This window comes from Saccopteryx leptura, chromosome 1, assembly GCF_036850995.1.
Source record: "Saccopteryx leptura isolate mSacLep1 chromosome 1, mSacLep1_pri_phased_curated, whole genome shotgun sequence".
Lineage (NCBI taxonomy): Eukaryota > Metazoa > Chordata > Mammalia > Chiroptera > Emballonuridae > Saccopteryx > Saccopteryx leptura.
Window position 1 is genome coordinate 256,003,998 of NC_089503.1, and position 15,083 is coordinate 256,019,080.

The 15,083-nt window shown below is 51.1% G+C and overlaps 1 protein-coding gene across 1 annotated transcript; it reads right to left on the reverse strand.

Moving 5' to 3' along the window:
• Positions 1–1,217: 1,217 nt before the first annotated feature.
• On the reverse strand, positions 1,218–14,706 carry YJU2B (YJU2 splicing factor homolog B). The gene is made up of 10 exons (XM_066361045.1): positions 14,595–14,706; positions 11,371–11,415; positions 10,146–10,199; positions 8,935–9,017; positions 6,940–6,995; positions 5,556–5,616; positions 4,584–4,726; positions 4,317–4,489; positions 2,013–2,151; positions 1,218–1,897 (listed from the first exon to the last, which is right to left on the reverse strand). The coding sequence occupies exons 2-10, from the start codon at positions 11,371–11,373 to the stop codon at positions 1,416–1,418; spliced, it is 1,194 nt and encodes a 397-aa protein (XP_066217142.1). The 5' UTR covers positions 11,374–11,415; positions 14,595–14,706; the 3' UTR covers positions 1,218–1,415.
• Between the last annotated feature and the right edge of the window lie 377 nt (positions 14,707–15,083).

A 15,083-nucleotide genomic window follows, 5' to 3' on the forward strand; every position in this document is an offset into this window, starting at 1 on the left:
TCGGTCTATCTCCCCTTCTTTCACTTGGAAAAGAAGAAAACCATGTCACCATTTATAGAGCACCTCCGGGAATGCCATGCCCTGTGTGGACTCAGGCGTCTAATTTCTCTAGCAAGAGCAAGTGCTGCTAGTGGCCTCAAGTCGAAAAAGGCCCTAATTGGAGATTCCATACACTAACAAGATCTTACTGTCCTGATAGCACCTCGTGGGTAGTAGGGCTGGTAGACTGGGAGTAGCAGCTGCGACCACCATATCCCGATTATGAATTCAGCCAGAACTTCAGCCCCCCTCCCCCTTTTTTTTGTATTTTTCTGAAGCTGTAAATGGGGAGAGACAGACTCCCGCATGCGCCCGACCGGCATCCACCCGGCACGCCCACCAGGGGGCGACGCTCTGTCGCGACCAGAGCCACTCTACAGCGCCTGGGGCAGAGGCCTAGGAGCCATCCCCAGCGCCTGGGGCCATCTTTGCTCCAATGGAGCCTTGGCTGCCGGAGGGGAAGAGAGAGACAGAGAGGAAGGAGAGGGGGAGGGTGGAGAAGCAGATGGGCGCTTCTCCTGTGTGCCCTGGCTGGGAATCAAACCCAGGACCTCTACTCGCCAGGCCGACGCTCTACCACTGAGCCAACCGGCCAGGGCTCAGAACTTCAGCCCCTTCTGTTTATTGCTGTATCCTCAATGGCTTGGACAGTGCCTGGCCCAGGGCCCCATCAATATTTGTGAAATTATCTTTCTTTTCCAAGGTTTAGCAGGGGTGTGTGTGTGTGTGTAAGTGGCGGTGGTGGTAGGATATATGCATCTCCTGGTGTATGTGCGGCTGTTTTGAGCTATTTTCTGCTCAGTTTACCAGTTTCCTTCAAAATCAGCAACATGCTGGGGCCTTTTTAGTGATCTTTCACAGGCATCCCCATGGGCTGGGGACAATGACAGCTCACACCTGCATTCACACACTGTGTCTCCCAGCCCTGGCCTCCCTGCATGGTTCCTGCTGCCTGGTCCCCTTTCCCACTCAGCCCATGCCACCTCCTCTGGGAGGTGTCCTGATGGCCAACCTGAGCCACTATCTTGAAACCCTCATGCTGGGTGAGGGCCATGGCTGTAGTCACAGCTGAAGTCCTAGCATCACCATTTGCTATGAGAGGCCTGCTAAGCTTGGTTGGATGGTGGGGTGGCAGAGAGGGGCAGCCCCTGGGCCCATCTAGTAACCAGAGGCAGGGGCAAAGAAACAGAGCTTTAATATTGGTGGTGGTGGGGGCCTACAAGGCAAACACATCTTTTCCAGGACTAAATAAAAAACAATTCTGTCATTGACGGAAGGTGAACTCTCAGAGGGCTGGTGGTACAGCGGGGCTGCAGTCTATGAGGGGCCTCCTGGGTAGATGTGGCCTCCAGAAGGGGTCCAGTTCCTGGAATCACTTACTCACTCTCTGAGTCTGAGTAGTCAGCCACAAGGGAGGAACTGAGGGTGCAGGGGTGTGGCATGTCCCCAGGGACAGCTGTCTCCTGTGAGGAGCCTGGTAAGGACCAGGGCCTGTCCTGACACCTCCCATCCTGCCCCTGAAGTCCCCTTGTCTTGGGGGTATTGGCTGTCTCCTGAGAGCAATCTTGAGGGGATGTAGGCCTGTCCTGGGTGGCGCCCTCTGAGATATGCTGCTCCCCAGACTTGGAGGTCTTGGCCACGGACTGTGGGCCCTCCGAGATCTCCAGAGATTGCCTTCGCACGATACCCAGGTCCTCCACGGTGATAGGGGAGCTGGCAGGTGCAGATCTGCGGTTCTGGGCCAGCTTCTTCAGGACGCTGCCAGCTTTGCTGCTGCTGCTGCTGGGTCCCGAGGCTGAGGCAAACCAGGAGCGGCTGGTAATCTCCGTCCGCTTGAGTTTCTGCTTGTCCTCATATGCTAGGGAGAGGAAAGGTAGGAGGTCCAGAGCCAACCTCTGCCTGGGTCTGCCATGGCCCACTCATAGCTGGGACCACCCATCTCTCCGCACCCCCACCCCGTGCCCCCCACGCACAGTCCAGGGTATGGAACTTGAGCAAGGCGGCCAGCCTGCGGTCATCCTCTGTTTCAGGAACAAGTGGTATGGCCAGGCTCGCCTTAGCCTGCAGTGCCTGGGCCCTCTCCTCTTCCTCCTGCAGGGCTTTTTTCTTTTCCTGTTGGCAGAAGTGATGTTGGTGTCAAAATTCTCCCTTTCCTGTGCCTACTGACTTGGGGGCTTTGCTCCTAATCTCTGGGTCTCAGTTTCTTCCTCTTTAAGCTCATGGGAGACAAAAGCCTCACACTATGGCTGGGGCACAAAAGTCACTTAACGGAAAGTGCAATTGTCATTAATACGTGTACCATTCGGTTCTTTACTGATTCATTCCATAAATATTTAGAGAATGTTCATAATGTTCCAGGCCTTGTTTTAGACACTGGGGACATAGCAGAGAGTGGACAAAAACCCTTATCCTTATGGAGCTGACATTCTAGTGGGCGAGAAAGACAACAGTGGTGGGGAGAAAAAGAATGCTGGGAAGAGGGTAGGGAGTGGGCAAGGGATTCAACTGTAAATGTGATGATGTGGGGTGAAGAAGAGGGTTAGGAACTATCTCCCCAAGAAGATCATGTCTGAGAAAAGATATCTGAGTGAAAGAGCCATGTGGGTATATGGTGGAAGAGCGTTTCAAGGTGGAGAGAATAGCCTGTGCAAAGGCCCTGAGGCAGAAGTATGCTTAGATCTGTTGAGAAAGAGGAGGCCAGTGTTGCTGACAGAATGAGCAAGGGGAAGGTGGACATGGGGGTGGGAAAGATAAGGGGCAGATCATTCAGAACTTGTGGGCCACAAGGAAGACTTCTACTTAAGTGGGAGCCATGAAGGGTTCTGAACACAAGAGGGAGGTGATTGACTCAGGTGTTCATAGGCATCTCTTTGTAGCTGCGAAGGGGAACAGACTGTCTTAGGTGTGGGAGCCTGGAGACCAGCACTGGTGGACTGTGCTGATCCAGGCAGACAATGGGGGTGGTGGAAGTAGCCAGATACTATATATAATTTGAGGGTACAGATAGACAGAATTGCTAACTGGAGATGGGGAGGAGGAGCTAAGGCCAATGCCAGGCTTTGGAACTCACTGCCCAGAAGGACAGATGTTTTCTTTACTGTGAAGGGGCAGATGTGGGTGAAGCAGGTTAGGGACTAAGGTGAGCTCATTGGGATGTTATGTTTGAGGGTCCTTAGACCCCTGCCATGTGTAAAAGCCCAGAAGGTAGGACATAGCTCAGGATGCAGGCATGGCTTAAGGGGGTACACTTTCAGTAAAGAATAATTAGTAATAAATTTAGAAGAAGAAAAAAGAAAGAGAAGAAAACTAATAATTTTACTCCAGATAATAATGAAAACAGAATGATCAGAGAAGGAAACAGGAAGAAATGGAACTGTAGGATGGTGAGGGAACTTGTGCCCTCGGGGTCACCCCTAACAGTCCTGCCTAGGCTCCATTTGCAGCATCCAGGGCACAGTTTAGCCCAGAGGGTGACAGAAGAGGGAGAAGGTTCTCACAGTGCCCTGCCGGACACCGTGAGGGTGAAAATCCAGTTAGGGTATATTACACTCATCTGAACCCTGCCATCCCCGTGACATAGCTCCACCAAGTATTTTGGGTACAACTTCAGTAGCCACTGGGGTCACTGAGAGCAATGCCCTGAGGTGTACCCCAGCCAGGACCAAGCTGCGGGCTGTATGAGCTGGCACTTATACCTGTGCCTTCAGCGGCTCTCCGCACAGCCGCCGATGCTTGGCCCAAGCACGTACACATTGAAAGATGCGTTATAATATTTTATTAAAAATTATTTTTACTTTTTTTCTATCGCAGTAAGTGCATGGCAGGGATAATTTTGGAAATTATTTGGGGGCAGGTTGACATCTATAGATTTCATTTTGGGACAGCTGAGTGGGCCCACAGAATGCGTGTTGGGGGTTCAGTGCTTTGCCGGGTCTCCTGACACCCACACAGGTTCAGATCTCACCCAGGCCACGGCTTGAGGCTCCTATTCCCTCTGAGATCTGCTGAAGTGAAGCCTGGACCCTGAGCGGAGGGTGCCAGAGTGCTTAGTAACAGCCGCTGGGCTAGGTGCCTCCCACAGGTGCTGTGAGTTCCCCACGATGCAGATGAAGACATTTAGGCATGGCAGGTGAAATGACTATGTGTCTATATAGCTATATGCCTACAGCTTGGATGCGATGGGGCCAGGGCTGGACCTGGGTCTCACCTTGCCATGCTGGTGATGCCAGGTGCCCCCACCCGCCTGTGCTTCCAATCCTTGGCCTGAGCCCACTCACCCGGAACCTTTTCCGCAGCATGCTGTTGAGGGCGAAGTCGTCCTTCCAAGCGCTCTGTGCCTCCTGGATGTGGCTCAGGGTGGGGAGGGCTTTCCTGAGCGTGCTTCGGTCGGCCTCCCCGTGCTCCAGGCGGAACATGGCATCTGTCTCCAGCTTCTGCTTCTTCTCATGCTCTGCAAGGGGGAGAGTGTGGCTGGGTCTTCTGGGACCAGGTTCAGGGTCAGGGTCGGGGTCAGGGAAGGCTTTGGGACCACCTGCAGTGCTCACCTGTTGTTAGCACCTGCTCATTGTCCGCCATGTCCCAGCGTTCCTCCTTGCGCTGGGCACCACTCACGATCACATAGTCACAATTGGCAGGGTCTGTCTGCATCTCGATGTAGTTGATGCAGAGGTGGCATTTCATCCGGAACCTGGGTGGTGGACAGGACTCAGAACACTGCGGCCACCCCAGACTACCATGTGACCCCTGCCTCTTCCTTCCACCTTGTGCATCATTTTACAAGTGTTCCCTGAATGCCTACCACATGTCAGGCTTCATATGTGGGGGTACAGCCATGTGTGAGAAAGCCATGGTCCTGTCACTCCAGAACTAACCTTCTGTCTGAAGTTTGTTCATTCATTTATTCAACAAATCCTCCTGAGCTAGGATGCTCGGTGCAAGCCTTGGCACCAGCTCCAGGAACATAGCAGTGAAACGAGCCAACCTACTCTTGCAGGCATTAACATTCCAGCAGGGGCCACTTTGCCGCAAAAGCACAAACAACCTTAGTGTTGGGTGGTGCTCACCACCTTAGAGAAGGCCTCTTTGAGAAGTGGTATTAGGGCAGAAACCTGATATGGGGGAAGGAGCCTTGCAGACATCTGGGGAACATTGAGTGTTCCAGGCAGAAGGCAGAGAGGTGAGAGTTCCTCCGGGGTAAGAGAGAGGACAGTGAGGAGGCCGTGTGGCTGGTGCAGAGTGAAGGGGAGAATGGGAGGAAGTAAGGGCAGGGAGCAGATGAACTAGAGCATCTGGGATTTTGTGGGTCATGGGGAGGACTTTTACTCTGAGGAAGGTGGGAGCTGTGGAGGGTTCTAGGCAGAGGGACATGCTGACTGACACACCGGGATGGTTTCCAGAACCACAGGGACTGGCCATCAGGAAGAGGGTACAAGCTCCCCTCCCACTCAGACTCCTTTATAGCCCATTTGTTCTGCAGCTCCCATATGTTCCTGAGACACTTGCTAGGCGGCCTCTACCTGTAGATTGGGGTCGTGTAGTAATTGCCAACCTTCTTCTTTTCTGCATTGTAACGAACACCTGGAAGGAGAGGAAGAGAGTGAAGGCTCAGACTCAGGCCACCCCAGTGCTTCTTTCCCTGGGTGGGGGTAGATAGGAGTGGTATTCTCTTCTCCTGCAGGAAAAGTACCTGAGGAGGGCACTGAAATTCAAGGCAGGAAGGAGCTGTGTTCTGGCTATGTGACAAGTGCACAAGCCAGAGGAGGGTGGGTAGGAGTCAGAGGGCCTGGGTTCGAATCCTGATTCTACTACCTATCAGCTGTGTGAGCTGAGGCCAACATTCGCACCCCTCTGGGCCTCAGTTTTCCTATATATAAAATAGGAAGGGCTATAATGCCTACTGTACAGGGCTAGTGTGAAAACTGCAGGAGCTATTAATACACACGATTGCTTAGAACAGGGCCTGGCTCAGCAAGTACTCAAGAAGGGCTGAATTTATTATTTTTCTAGAGAATTTTCAGGGTTTTTTTTTTTGTTATTTTGCTGGTTAAATGATATATATTCTTGACTCTGTATGACTGTGCTTATCAGTAAAACAAGGTTACACTAGAAAAACAGAGCTTGGGCTGGTGGGTGGTGTGACCTGGCTGGGTTTTCCTTTCTTGGGTGGCTGCTTCCATTCATGGTGCTGAGGGTGGCCCATGTGTGGTGTCACATTTTGTCTCCTGAGCACCTGGTGGCCTCTGGGGCAGATTCCCCTAGCTGGGTCTGAAGAGGGAGAAACAGGGGCTCATTTGTCCTTGTCAGCAGTGGGGTGATTTGGCCTCCCCTTTCCTGTACTTCCACAGCCTCTGGAAGGAGGGCTGGACCCTCTCACCAAGAGCCACCAGCTCTTGTTCACAGAATGAGTCGACCCCCTGGCCCAGGTGCTATATGAGCAGCCGAGGGAGGCGCCATGAGGATCCCAGTGGAGGAAGCAAAATTAGGAGAGTTAAGTCATCTGAGGTCTCCCTACTGCTGAGCGCAGCTGTGGACCCACGCCTGTCTCTGTCGATCTGTGCATCTGTGACACAGTCAGAGGTCCGAATGCTACCGGTAACAGTAAAGGAGTGACAGCAGCAGATTAAATTGCCGTGTCCAAGCACTTTATATGTCATACGGGTGGACACTCATACCACAATGAGGCTCAGTCACTTGCCCAGGGTCACCGAGCTAGAAGGTAGAGCCTGGCCTCCTCACCACTCTGCAGTAAGTGTCCACAGCCCCCCAGCCACTTGGGCGCCATCTCCTCTCTGACTCCTGATAGGGAGCCCCTGGTGGAAATGACTGCGCGGTTAATGGGCTTCAGCATCTGCGGGACTGAATGGGCAGGGTGGGTGGCGACAGGGGCAGGCAGAAACTCACCCATGCCGATGTGGTTCTTGCAGCCGTCACACCAGATGTTATATGGCATCTCAAATCTACACAAACAGAAAACATTATATTTGCTCCTATCCACACGGCTCTCCCTTGTTCTCCACAACAACAACTCTGGCCACAGCCGCACTACGACGCATGTGCACATAGGAATGAAGACTTGCGAATGCTCCTACAGCGAGGCCAGTCCTGCTTGCCACATCCTGGGTGGCCAGCCACCCAGTCAGGGCGAGTCTCTGTGGGTGCCCCCATGTTTTCCATGCCTCACCACGGCCGCTAAACAGCTGGAAGCAGAGGGGAAAGTGGTAGGGGGCATTGGTGTCCATTTGACTTAGTCAAGTATTTGTACTGTCACTAGATTTTTCAAATGTGGTTTTATGTGCTACATGCAATTCTGGTTTTCTATGAACAACAATGACGGAGCTTCTCTTTTAAAATAAAACCTTAAGTAATAAGTAATGAGGTAAGTTAAAGACACTGTACAGAGGAGGTGAGGGCTCAGCTCCCAGAGTGGACAGGGGCGTGTGCTAGCCTGAGGCAGGCGAGATTGGTTGGCTCCGGGGCACAGAAACATGGAGGGAGTTTTTTTGTTTGTTTTTATTTATTCATTTTAGAGAGGCAGGGGGGAGAGATGGGAAGAGAGAGTAAGAGAGAGAAGGAGGGGAGGAGCAGGAAGCATCAATTCCCATAGGTGTTGTGACCAGGCAAACCCAGTGTTTTGAACCAGTGACCTCAGCGTTCCAGGTCAATGCTTTATCCACTGCGCCACCACAGGTCAGGTAGGTGCAAGGGAGTTTTTTTTTTTTTACAGAGACAGAGAGACAGTGAGAGGGATAGACAGGGACAGACAGACATGAACGGAGAGATGAGAAGTATCAATCATTAGTTTTTCGTTGCGCATTGCGACACTTTAGTTGTTCATTGATTGCTTTCTCATATGTGCTTTGACCAGGGGGCTACAGTGACCGAGTAACCCCTTGCTCGAGCCAGCGACCTTGGGTCCAAGCTGGTGAGCTTTTGCTCAAATTAGATGAGCCCACGCTCAAGTTGGCAACCTCGGGTTCTCGAAACCGGGTCCTCCGCATCCCAGTCTGATGCTCTATCCACTGTGCCACCGCCTGGTCAGGCTGCAAGGGAGTTTTGATGAGACCTTCAGCCGTGTGCCTCCTCAGGTCACTGTTGGGACTCGCATCTTGACTGCTTTTCCACAGATGTTATCACCTCTGTTGATTTTAGCACTGTAGCCTCTGCTCAGGCCCAGCACAGACATGAGACTGAGGTCAGAGTTCATGGGGCAGAAAAGGAAGGAGTAAAGGGTTTGCCCTTCTGGGGATGCACATCTGGCTTCTGCTTCCTGCCACAGATAGCTGGCCAGAAACAAGAGAATCCCAAGGGAAGGGCCATCGTCCTGGCTTGACTGCAGTAAGGGCTCTGATTCTTTATCCTCCCCATATCCATACCCTTTGCAGTGAGACTGCAGCAGCTCCTGTCAGGAGGTGCACTGTACTGCCCCAACCCCTCCATCAGGAATCACTTTGAAAGTTGATGGCACAGAAGTGATGGGGTGCCAGTTCTGGGTGTTGACCTCCAGAGGCCTTATGCACCTCTGCCCACTCGCTTTTGGAACCTGAAGCTGTAATATAAAGAAGCCCAGGCTAGCTGGCTGGAGGATGAGACATGTGGGGCAAAGCTCAATCATGTCAGCCAAGGCCATGCTGGCTCAGCCTGTCCCCAGCCAGCCGACCCCCAAACATGTGAAAGAGCCTGGCCCGAGGCAGCCAAGCCTAATCCAGGCCAGGAGAGGCATTCAGCTGAGCTGCAGGCTTGTGAGCAAAAATATGTGTTTACTGTTTTGTTACATGGCAACAGCTGACTGATACAGTGACTCTACTTAACAGAATTAAGACCCTGCGGCACTAGGCAAATTGGAGTGCTGAGATTGAGGCCAGATGGCACCAAGAGACAGGAGTCCTGAGGCCTTACCTGATGATGAGGATGCCCTGGGACAGCTTCCGAGCCCGCTCCCGGAGTGGGTGGCTGTTGTGGTACCGGTTGAGAGAGCCATGCTATGCAGAAAAGAGGGAGCAGGTTAGCACTACTAAGCTGGGCAAACTCATGCTCTCTTGTATAAGCTGAGAGAGGTCTCTTTCTTATCGCCCAACGGATTTTAATAGCAAAATGGAAGGCGGAGAGGTCCTGGTGAAGCCAGTGGGGTTGGACTCAGGAATACATGAGTTTGAATCTTTTCTCTACCATATAAGAGCTGAAAGAATCATGTGACCCTGGGCAGTAATCTCACCTTTTGCCTTCCTGAGCCTTGGTTTTCTATAATTACCTCCAGGTCTTATAGGGAAAATTAGGTGAGATGACAATACTGAAAAATGTTTACTGGTTACTTTATGTGTCATATTATTTTAATCCCTCAACGATTCTGTGAGGACATGAGGAAACTGTGGCAAAGAGAGGCTGAATCAAGGGCCTGGGACCACACAGCCAGATTGCCCTGACTCATTCAGGAGGCCCCACTGAGCATCACACAGTGGGGACACAGCTGTGAACAGAGGAAATGTCTCAGCCCTAGTGGGGCAAAAGTTTTAAAGGAGGAGATCTCTCTGGCCAGGAAGCTCAGTTGACTGCAGCATCGTCCTGATATGTCAAGCTTGCGGGTTTCATCCCGGACAGGGCGAATACAAGAATCAACCAATGGATGCAAAAATACATGCGACAACAAATTGATCTCTCTCTCTCTCTCAAATCAATCAATAAATAAAAATTTTAAAATAATAAAGGGGGAGACAGACAATACCCAAATAAATGGGCAATGCATCAGGGACTTATAAGGGCCACGATGAAGAACGAGACGGCCCTCTGTGAGGGGAGACCTAAAGGAAGGGAAAAAACCTTGTGGTCAAAAGGAGGAAGAGAGTCTAGGCAGAGGGAACACAGAGAGTATGAAGAGACCGCAGGAGCTAGAGCTGGGAGATGAGGGGCTCTGACCCAGGGCCCAAGTACCGGACCTCATCCTGAGCTCTGCTGGAAATAAACCAAGCTGAGCACTGAGTACAGGCAGAGAGATCTCAGGGTCGCCCACACTTCCGCACTGTGGCTCTGACTCAGTGGGTGAGGGACCTACTGGCTCCGGCCCTGCAGGGTCTCTGCTCTCATGGACATGGAGAAGAAAGTCTGCCCCTTACCTTTTCAGGGTTGAAATCTGGAGGGTAGTACTTGTTTACACCTTTCCTTTCACCCTGGAAAGCAGAAGAGAGACATGACTCAGAGAGGGTCCTGCAGGAGACCTAGTGCTGCAGCTTTAAGTGGTGGGACCTCAATGACAGAGACTGAGGACAACCCTGGGCTCCATGTCTGGGGACTGGTGACTTGGGAGAAAAACCTACTGTTGTTGCCATGGAAAATTCCATGAGGGTCAACTCTCCTAGAATAATAGCTTTCAGTATTTTGGGAGATGTGACTTACAGTAAGACATATTTAACATTGCAACCGGGCAGATACATCCATGATACATCTGAGGCAGAGGTTTCATGAAAGAACCCTCACTCTGGCTGAGGAGGCTCTTTTCAAATGCTGGCAGCCACTTGCTGAGTTGCCTGAATGACCCACCAAGTCAGTGGGTCTCAAACTTGGCTGTACATTATAACTACCCGAGGAGTTTCTAAAATACTGGTTACTGGGATCCACCCCTAGAAAACTTCTGACAAAGGACCTGCTCTGGGGAGTGGTGCCGGAACAATAGGCTTTAAAAAAGCCACCTGGAATACGTGTTCAAACAAATCCGTGAATGCACCTGTTCAAAACAGCACCATTTACAACAGCCAAAAGCTGGAAACACCACAAATACCCACCAATAGATAAATGAATAAACCAAATGTGGTCCATCAACACATTAGAATATTATTTAGCCATAAAAAGGAATGGGAAAAAAAAAGGAATGAAGCTCTGATACATGCTGCAACATGGATGAACCTTGAAGGCATTATATTAATGAGAGAAACCAGAAATAAAAGGTCACATGGTATATGATTTTATTTACATGAAATGTCCTGAACAGGCAAATTCATAGAGACATGAAGCAGATTAGGAATTGCCAGGGGCTGGAGGAGGGGGAACGGGGAGTGACTGTTCATAGGGAAGGGGTTTCCTTTTGGGTGATGGGAATGTTTTGGAACTAGAAGGGATGATGGTTGCACAACATTATGAATATGCTAAATGCCATAGAGTGATACACTTTAAAAGCTTCTGGAGTGATTTTAGTGTGTAGCAAAGTTTGAGAACCGTTGCACCAAAAGATCATGAATCTAGAGTTTGAAAATACCATCTTAGAGCTCAGGGATGAAGAAGGGGCTACTGGGGCCCAGTGAAGACTAGAAAAGAACACCAAGGAGCACAAGCCAATCTACTCACCATCTTGGGAGCTGCCTACTGGTCCTCACCTTCAATGTGGCCAGTCTGAAAGGACAAGACACTGACACCAACCGCGCTGCGTTGGCCATCTCCCCAGTCCTACCCTCCTGAGGAGCCTGGCAGAGGGGCCATGGCTTCCCTGGGTGTGGTGGCGGCAAGTCCCCCCAGGCGTAGGGGGTGTCCAAAGAGTAGTGTTTGTTGGTTTGTAAAGAGAGCATACTGTCCATTTTCCATCCAACATATATTTACAGCTAACACTTCTCACTCCTCCACAGTCCCTGTCATCGCTAACCTGGACCAGTGCAGTCACCTCTCTCTGGTGTCCTGACTCTGCCCTCAACTCCCACGGTCTGTTCTTCCCACAGGAGCCAGGGGGATCTCTTAAAAAATAAATGTGAAACATCGCTCTCCTGTTTAAACTCCTCCAGTGATTGACATTGCTTTGAGAATCATGCCAAATCCCTCCCTGTGGCCTATAGGGCCCCTGCCTGCCTCCCCAAGCCTGCCTCTCACCCCTTACCCTTGTGTTCAGTCTGTTCTAGTCATTCTGGCTTTCTGGCTGCCTAAAAAGGTTAAGCAGGTACAGGTCAACTGCTCTGAATGCTCTTCCAAGAGCTGTCGGTTCGCCTCATCAGGCGGTGGTGCAGTGGATAGAGCGTCGGCCTGGCCACAGAAGACCCAGGTTCAAAATGCAAGGTCACCGGCTTGAGTGCAGGCTCACCAGCTTGAGTGTAGGGTCCTGGCTTGAGCATGGGATCATAGACATGACCCCAAGGTCGCTGGTTTGAGCAAGGGGTCATTCACTCTGCTGTAGCCCTCCAGTCAAGGCACATATAAGATCAATGAACAACTAAGGTGCTGCAATGAAGAATTGATGCTTTTCATCTCTCTCCCTTCCTCTCTGTCTGTCTTCTGCCTCTCTTACCAAAAAAAAAAAAAAAAAAAAAAAAAAAGTCTATTCTTTGTCACAGGTTTCAGTTCAAACATCACTTTTGTCAGAGGCCTTGTCAGAGTCACTTCTCCCCTGGAGTTCCTATCACATCACCCTGTGTCTGCTAGTCTATGGCTTGTCTCCTCCACAAGATCTCACCTTGCTATATCTCTAGTATCAAGAACAGTGCCTGGCCTCTAATTAATTGATAGAGCTACTGGTAACTGATTGAGGTTCCATAAGAACCAGTGCAGGTGACACAGTTGTCAAATGCAGGGGCTCTTAAAACTGGGGTGAGACATCCCCTGCACTCTGCATGTTCGGAGGAGAGACTTTAAGGTCTAGAATGGGGATTGGTAAATTTCCTGTTAAGGACATATAATCAATACTGCTGGCTTTCCAGACAAGACCATCTCTGTCCCAAAAACTTAACTCTGCCCATCATAGCTAGAAAGCAGTTGTGGGCAATATGTAAATGAATGGGTGTATCTGTATTTCAATAAAACTTTATTTAGGGACACTGAAATTTGCATTTCACACGATTGTCACCTGTCACAAAATATTAGTTTCTTTTTGATTTTCCTCCAATCATTTAAGACATTAATGCCACTTAGCTGGCAGGCTGTACAAAATCAGGCTGGCTCTGGCCTGTGGGTATAGTCTGCCAGCTTCCTATGCTAGAGTCAGGAAGCTTGGTATAACTGTTTCTGCCAATTCAGCTGCGCACATTACTGTGTGCCAGGCACTGCACTGAGCCTGACATCATTGCCTCATTTACTCTGCATTATGTTACTATTACCTCCAATTGACATGGGGGCTTAAGTAACTTGCCCAGGATCAGAAGCTGGTGGGGAGGCAGAGCTCAGGTTGCAAATCCCTGGATGTAAACTTTTCCGCCCTTGTCCTGTACCTCTCTCCATTGTGGGTCCTCTATCTGTAAAGTGTGCCCCTGGACCAGATTTTTCTAAGGTCCCTTCCAATCTAAAAATGCTTTTGCTAACAAAACAGCTAAGTACCCACCCAGTCTTTAGGGTGACAGTACCTGGGCTTGAATCCCAGCTTTATTCCTCACTCACTGGGTGACCTTGGCCATTGTCTGAGCTTCCCTGAACTTATTAATTCCTCACCTGTAAAGGGTGTATGAGGGCAACAGGACTGACTTTCTGGGGTTGCTGTGGATGACATAACACAACTGGGTAGTGCCTGCACAACGTATTCCATTTATAGGACCTAGAGGTGTTAACCTGGTTTTACCACTCCAGTGGATGGTATAGCTGAGGCTCAAGGGTGGATACATAGAAATCTCTGATCCTTGGTGTCAAGAGAAATCACAGATTGCATTTGCCCAGGACATACTGTTAGGACTAGGATACTGACTCTGCTGCTTGCTACTGGCTTGATTTGGGTTGTTGCTTATTCTCTTTGGACCTCAGTCTCCTCATCTGTAAAACGGGGTTTACAAAAGTATCAACCTGATAAGGTTGCAGTCAAGACTCAGCAAGTTGAAGTTCTCAGAACAGGTCCTGACATCTAATTAAACCTTGGTAGTTTTTTTTTTTGTTTTTTGTTTTGTATTTTTCTGAAGCCGGAAACGGGGAGAGACAGTCATACAGACTCCCGCATGCACCCGACCGGGATTCACCCGGCACGCCCACCAGGGGCGACGCTCTGCCCACCAGGGGGCGATGCTCTGCCCCTCCGGGGCGTCGCTCTGCCGCGACCAGAGCCACTCTAGCGCCTGGGGCAGAGGCCAAGGAGCCATCCCCAGCGCCCGGGCCATCTTTGCTCCAATGGAGCCTTGGCTGCGGGAGGGGAAGAGAGAGACAGAGAGGAAGGAGGGGGTGGGGGTGGAGAAGCAAATGGGCGCTTCTCCTGTGTGCCCTGGCCGGGAATCGAACCCGGGTCCCCCGCACACCAGGCCGACGCTCTACCGCTGAGCCAACCAGCCAGGGCCAACCTTGGTAGTTTTGATCTTATCTCATGTCCACAGCTTTACAAGTATCATTTTACAAAATTTTCACCTCGATCCATCGCTGTAGGGGCTTATTGGCTCCATTTTTCAGATGTAGTAAACCGAGGGGCCGTTCAGGCATAATATGGGCCAGGGCTGTCTGGGGTCACGTAGCTGGGGATTTCAGTCGGGGGTAGCGACTGGGACCTGGGCCAGCTCCAACATCAGACCCGCGGTCCCCGGCCTACTCGTCCCCCTATGGCGGCTCCAAGATTGGGTGAGGTAGCAGCTTGACGCCCATCCCTAGCCGGCCTCACTGCCCCTCCGCCTACCCGCACTTACCTGCCCTCTTCCTGACGTCACACAGCGCCTGTGCCCGGAAGTGAGTGCTGGGGCGCAAGGGGCGTATCGCACTCTCCGCTTGACGGGGACGCCTGCGCGTGGCGGGGACGCCTGCGCGTGGCGGAGCGAGGCGGCAGCGCCGCGCTGATTGGCTGAGTTCCGGACACACCCTTCCCGCTGTATACGTCACGATGCCCACTTTTGGTCCCGCCCACTCTAGCTAGCCCAATGCGAGGCTTGCCTCCCTACTGGCGCTTTCCCAGGAGCGCGGTGTTGCCGGCTGAAGCCTCAGAGCGCGGGGCTCAGAGTGTAACGTGCACGAGCCAAACCAAACCGGCCTCTGGTTTTTGAATGGCTAAAGAACTGAGGACTGTTTTTCCATTTGTGAGTGGTTGTGAGAAAAAAAAGGGTAACATTTTATGACTTGAAAATAATATGAAGTTTGAGTTTTAATGTTCATAAATAAAAGTTCATTGGGTCTGACCTGTG

Bases quoted from the DNA above. Each gene is read 5' to 3' on its own strand.
- YJU2B (XM_066361045.1), bottom strand. The intron at 6,996-8,934 runs GTAAGGCCTCAG...CTGTTTGTGTAG, and splicing joins CAGGGCATCCTCATCATCAG to ATTTGAGATGCCATATAACA. The intron at 4,490-4,583 runs GTGAGCACTGCA...TCCCCCTTGCAG, and splicing joins TGAGCAGGTGCTAACAACAG to AGCATGAGAAGAAGCAGAAG.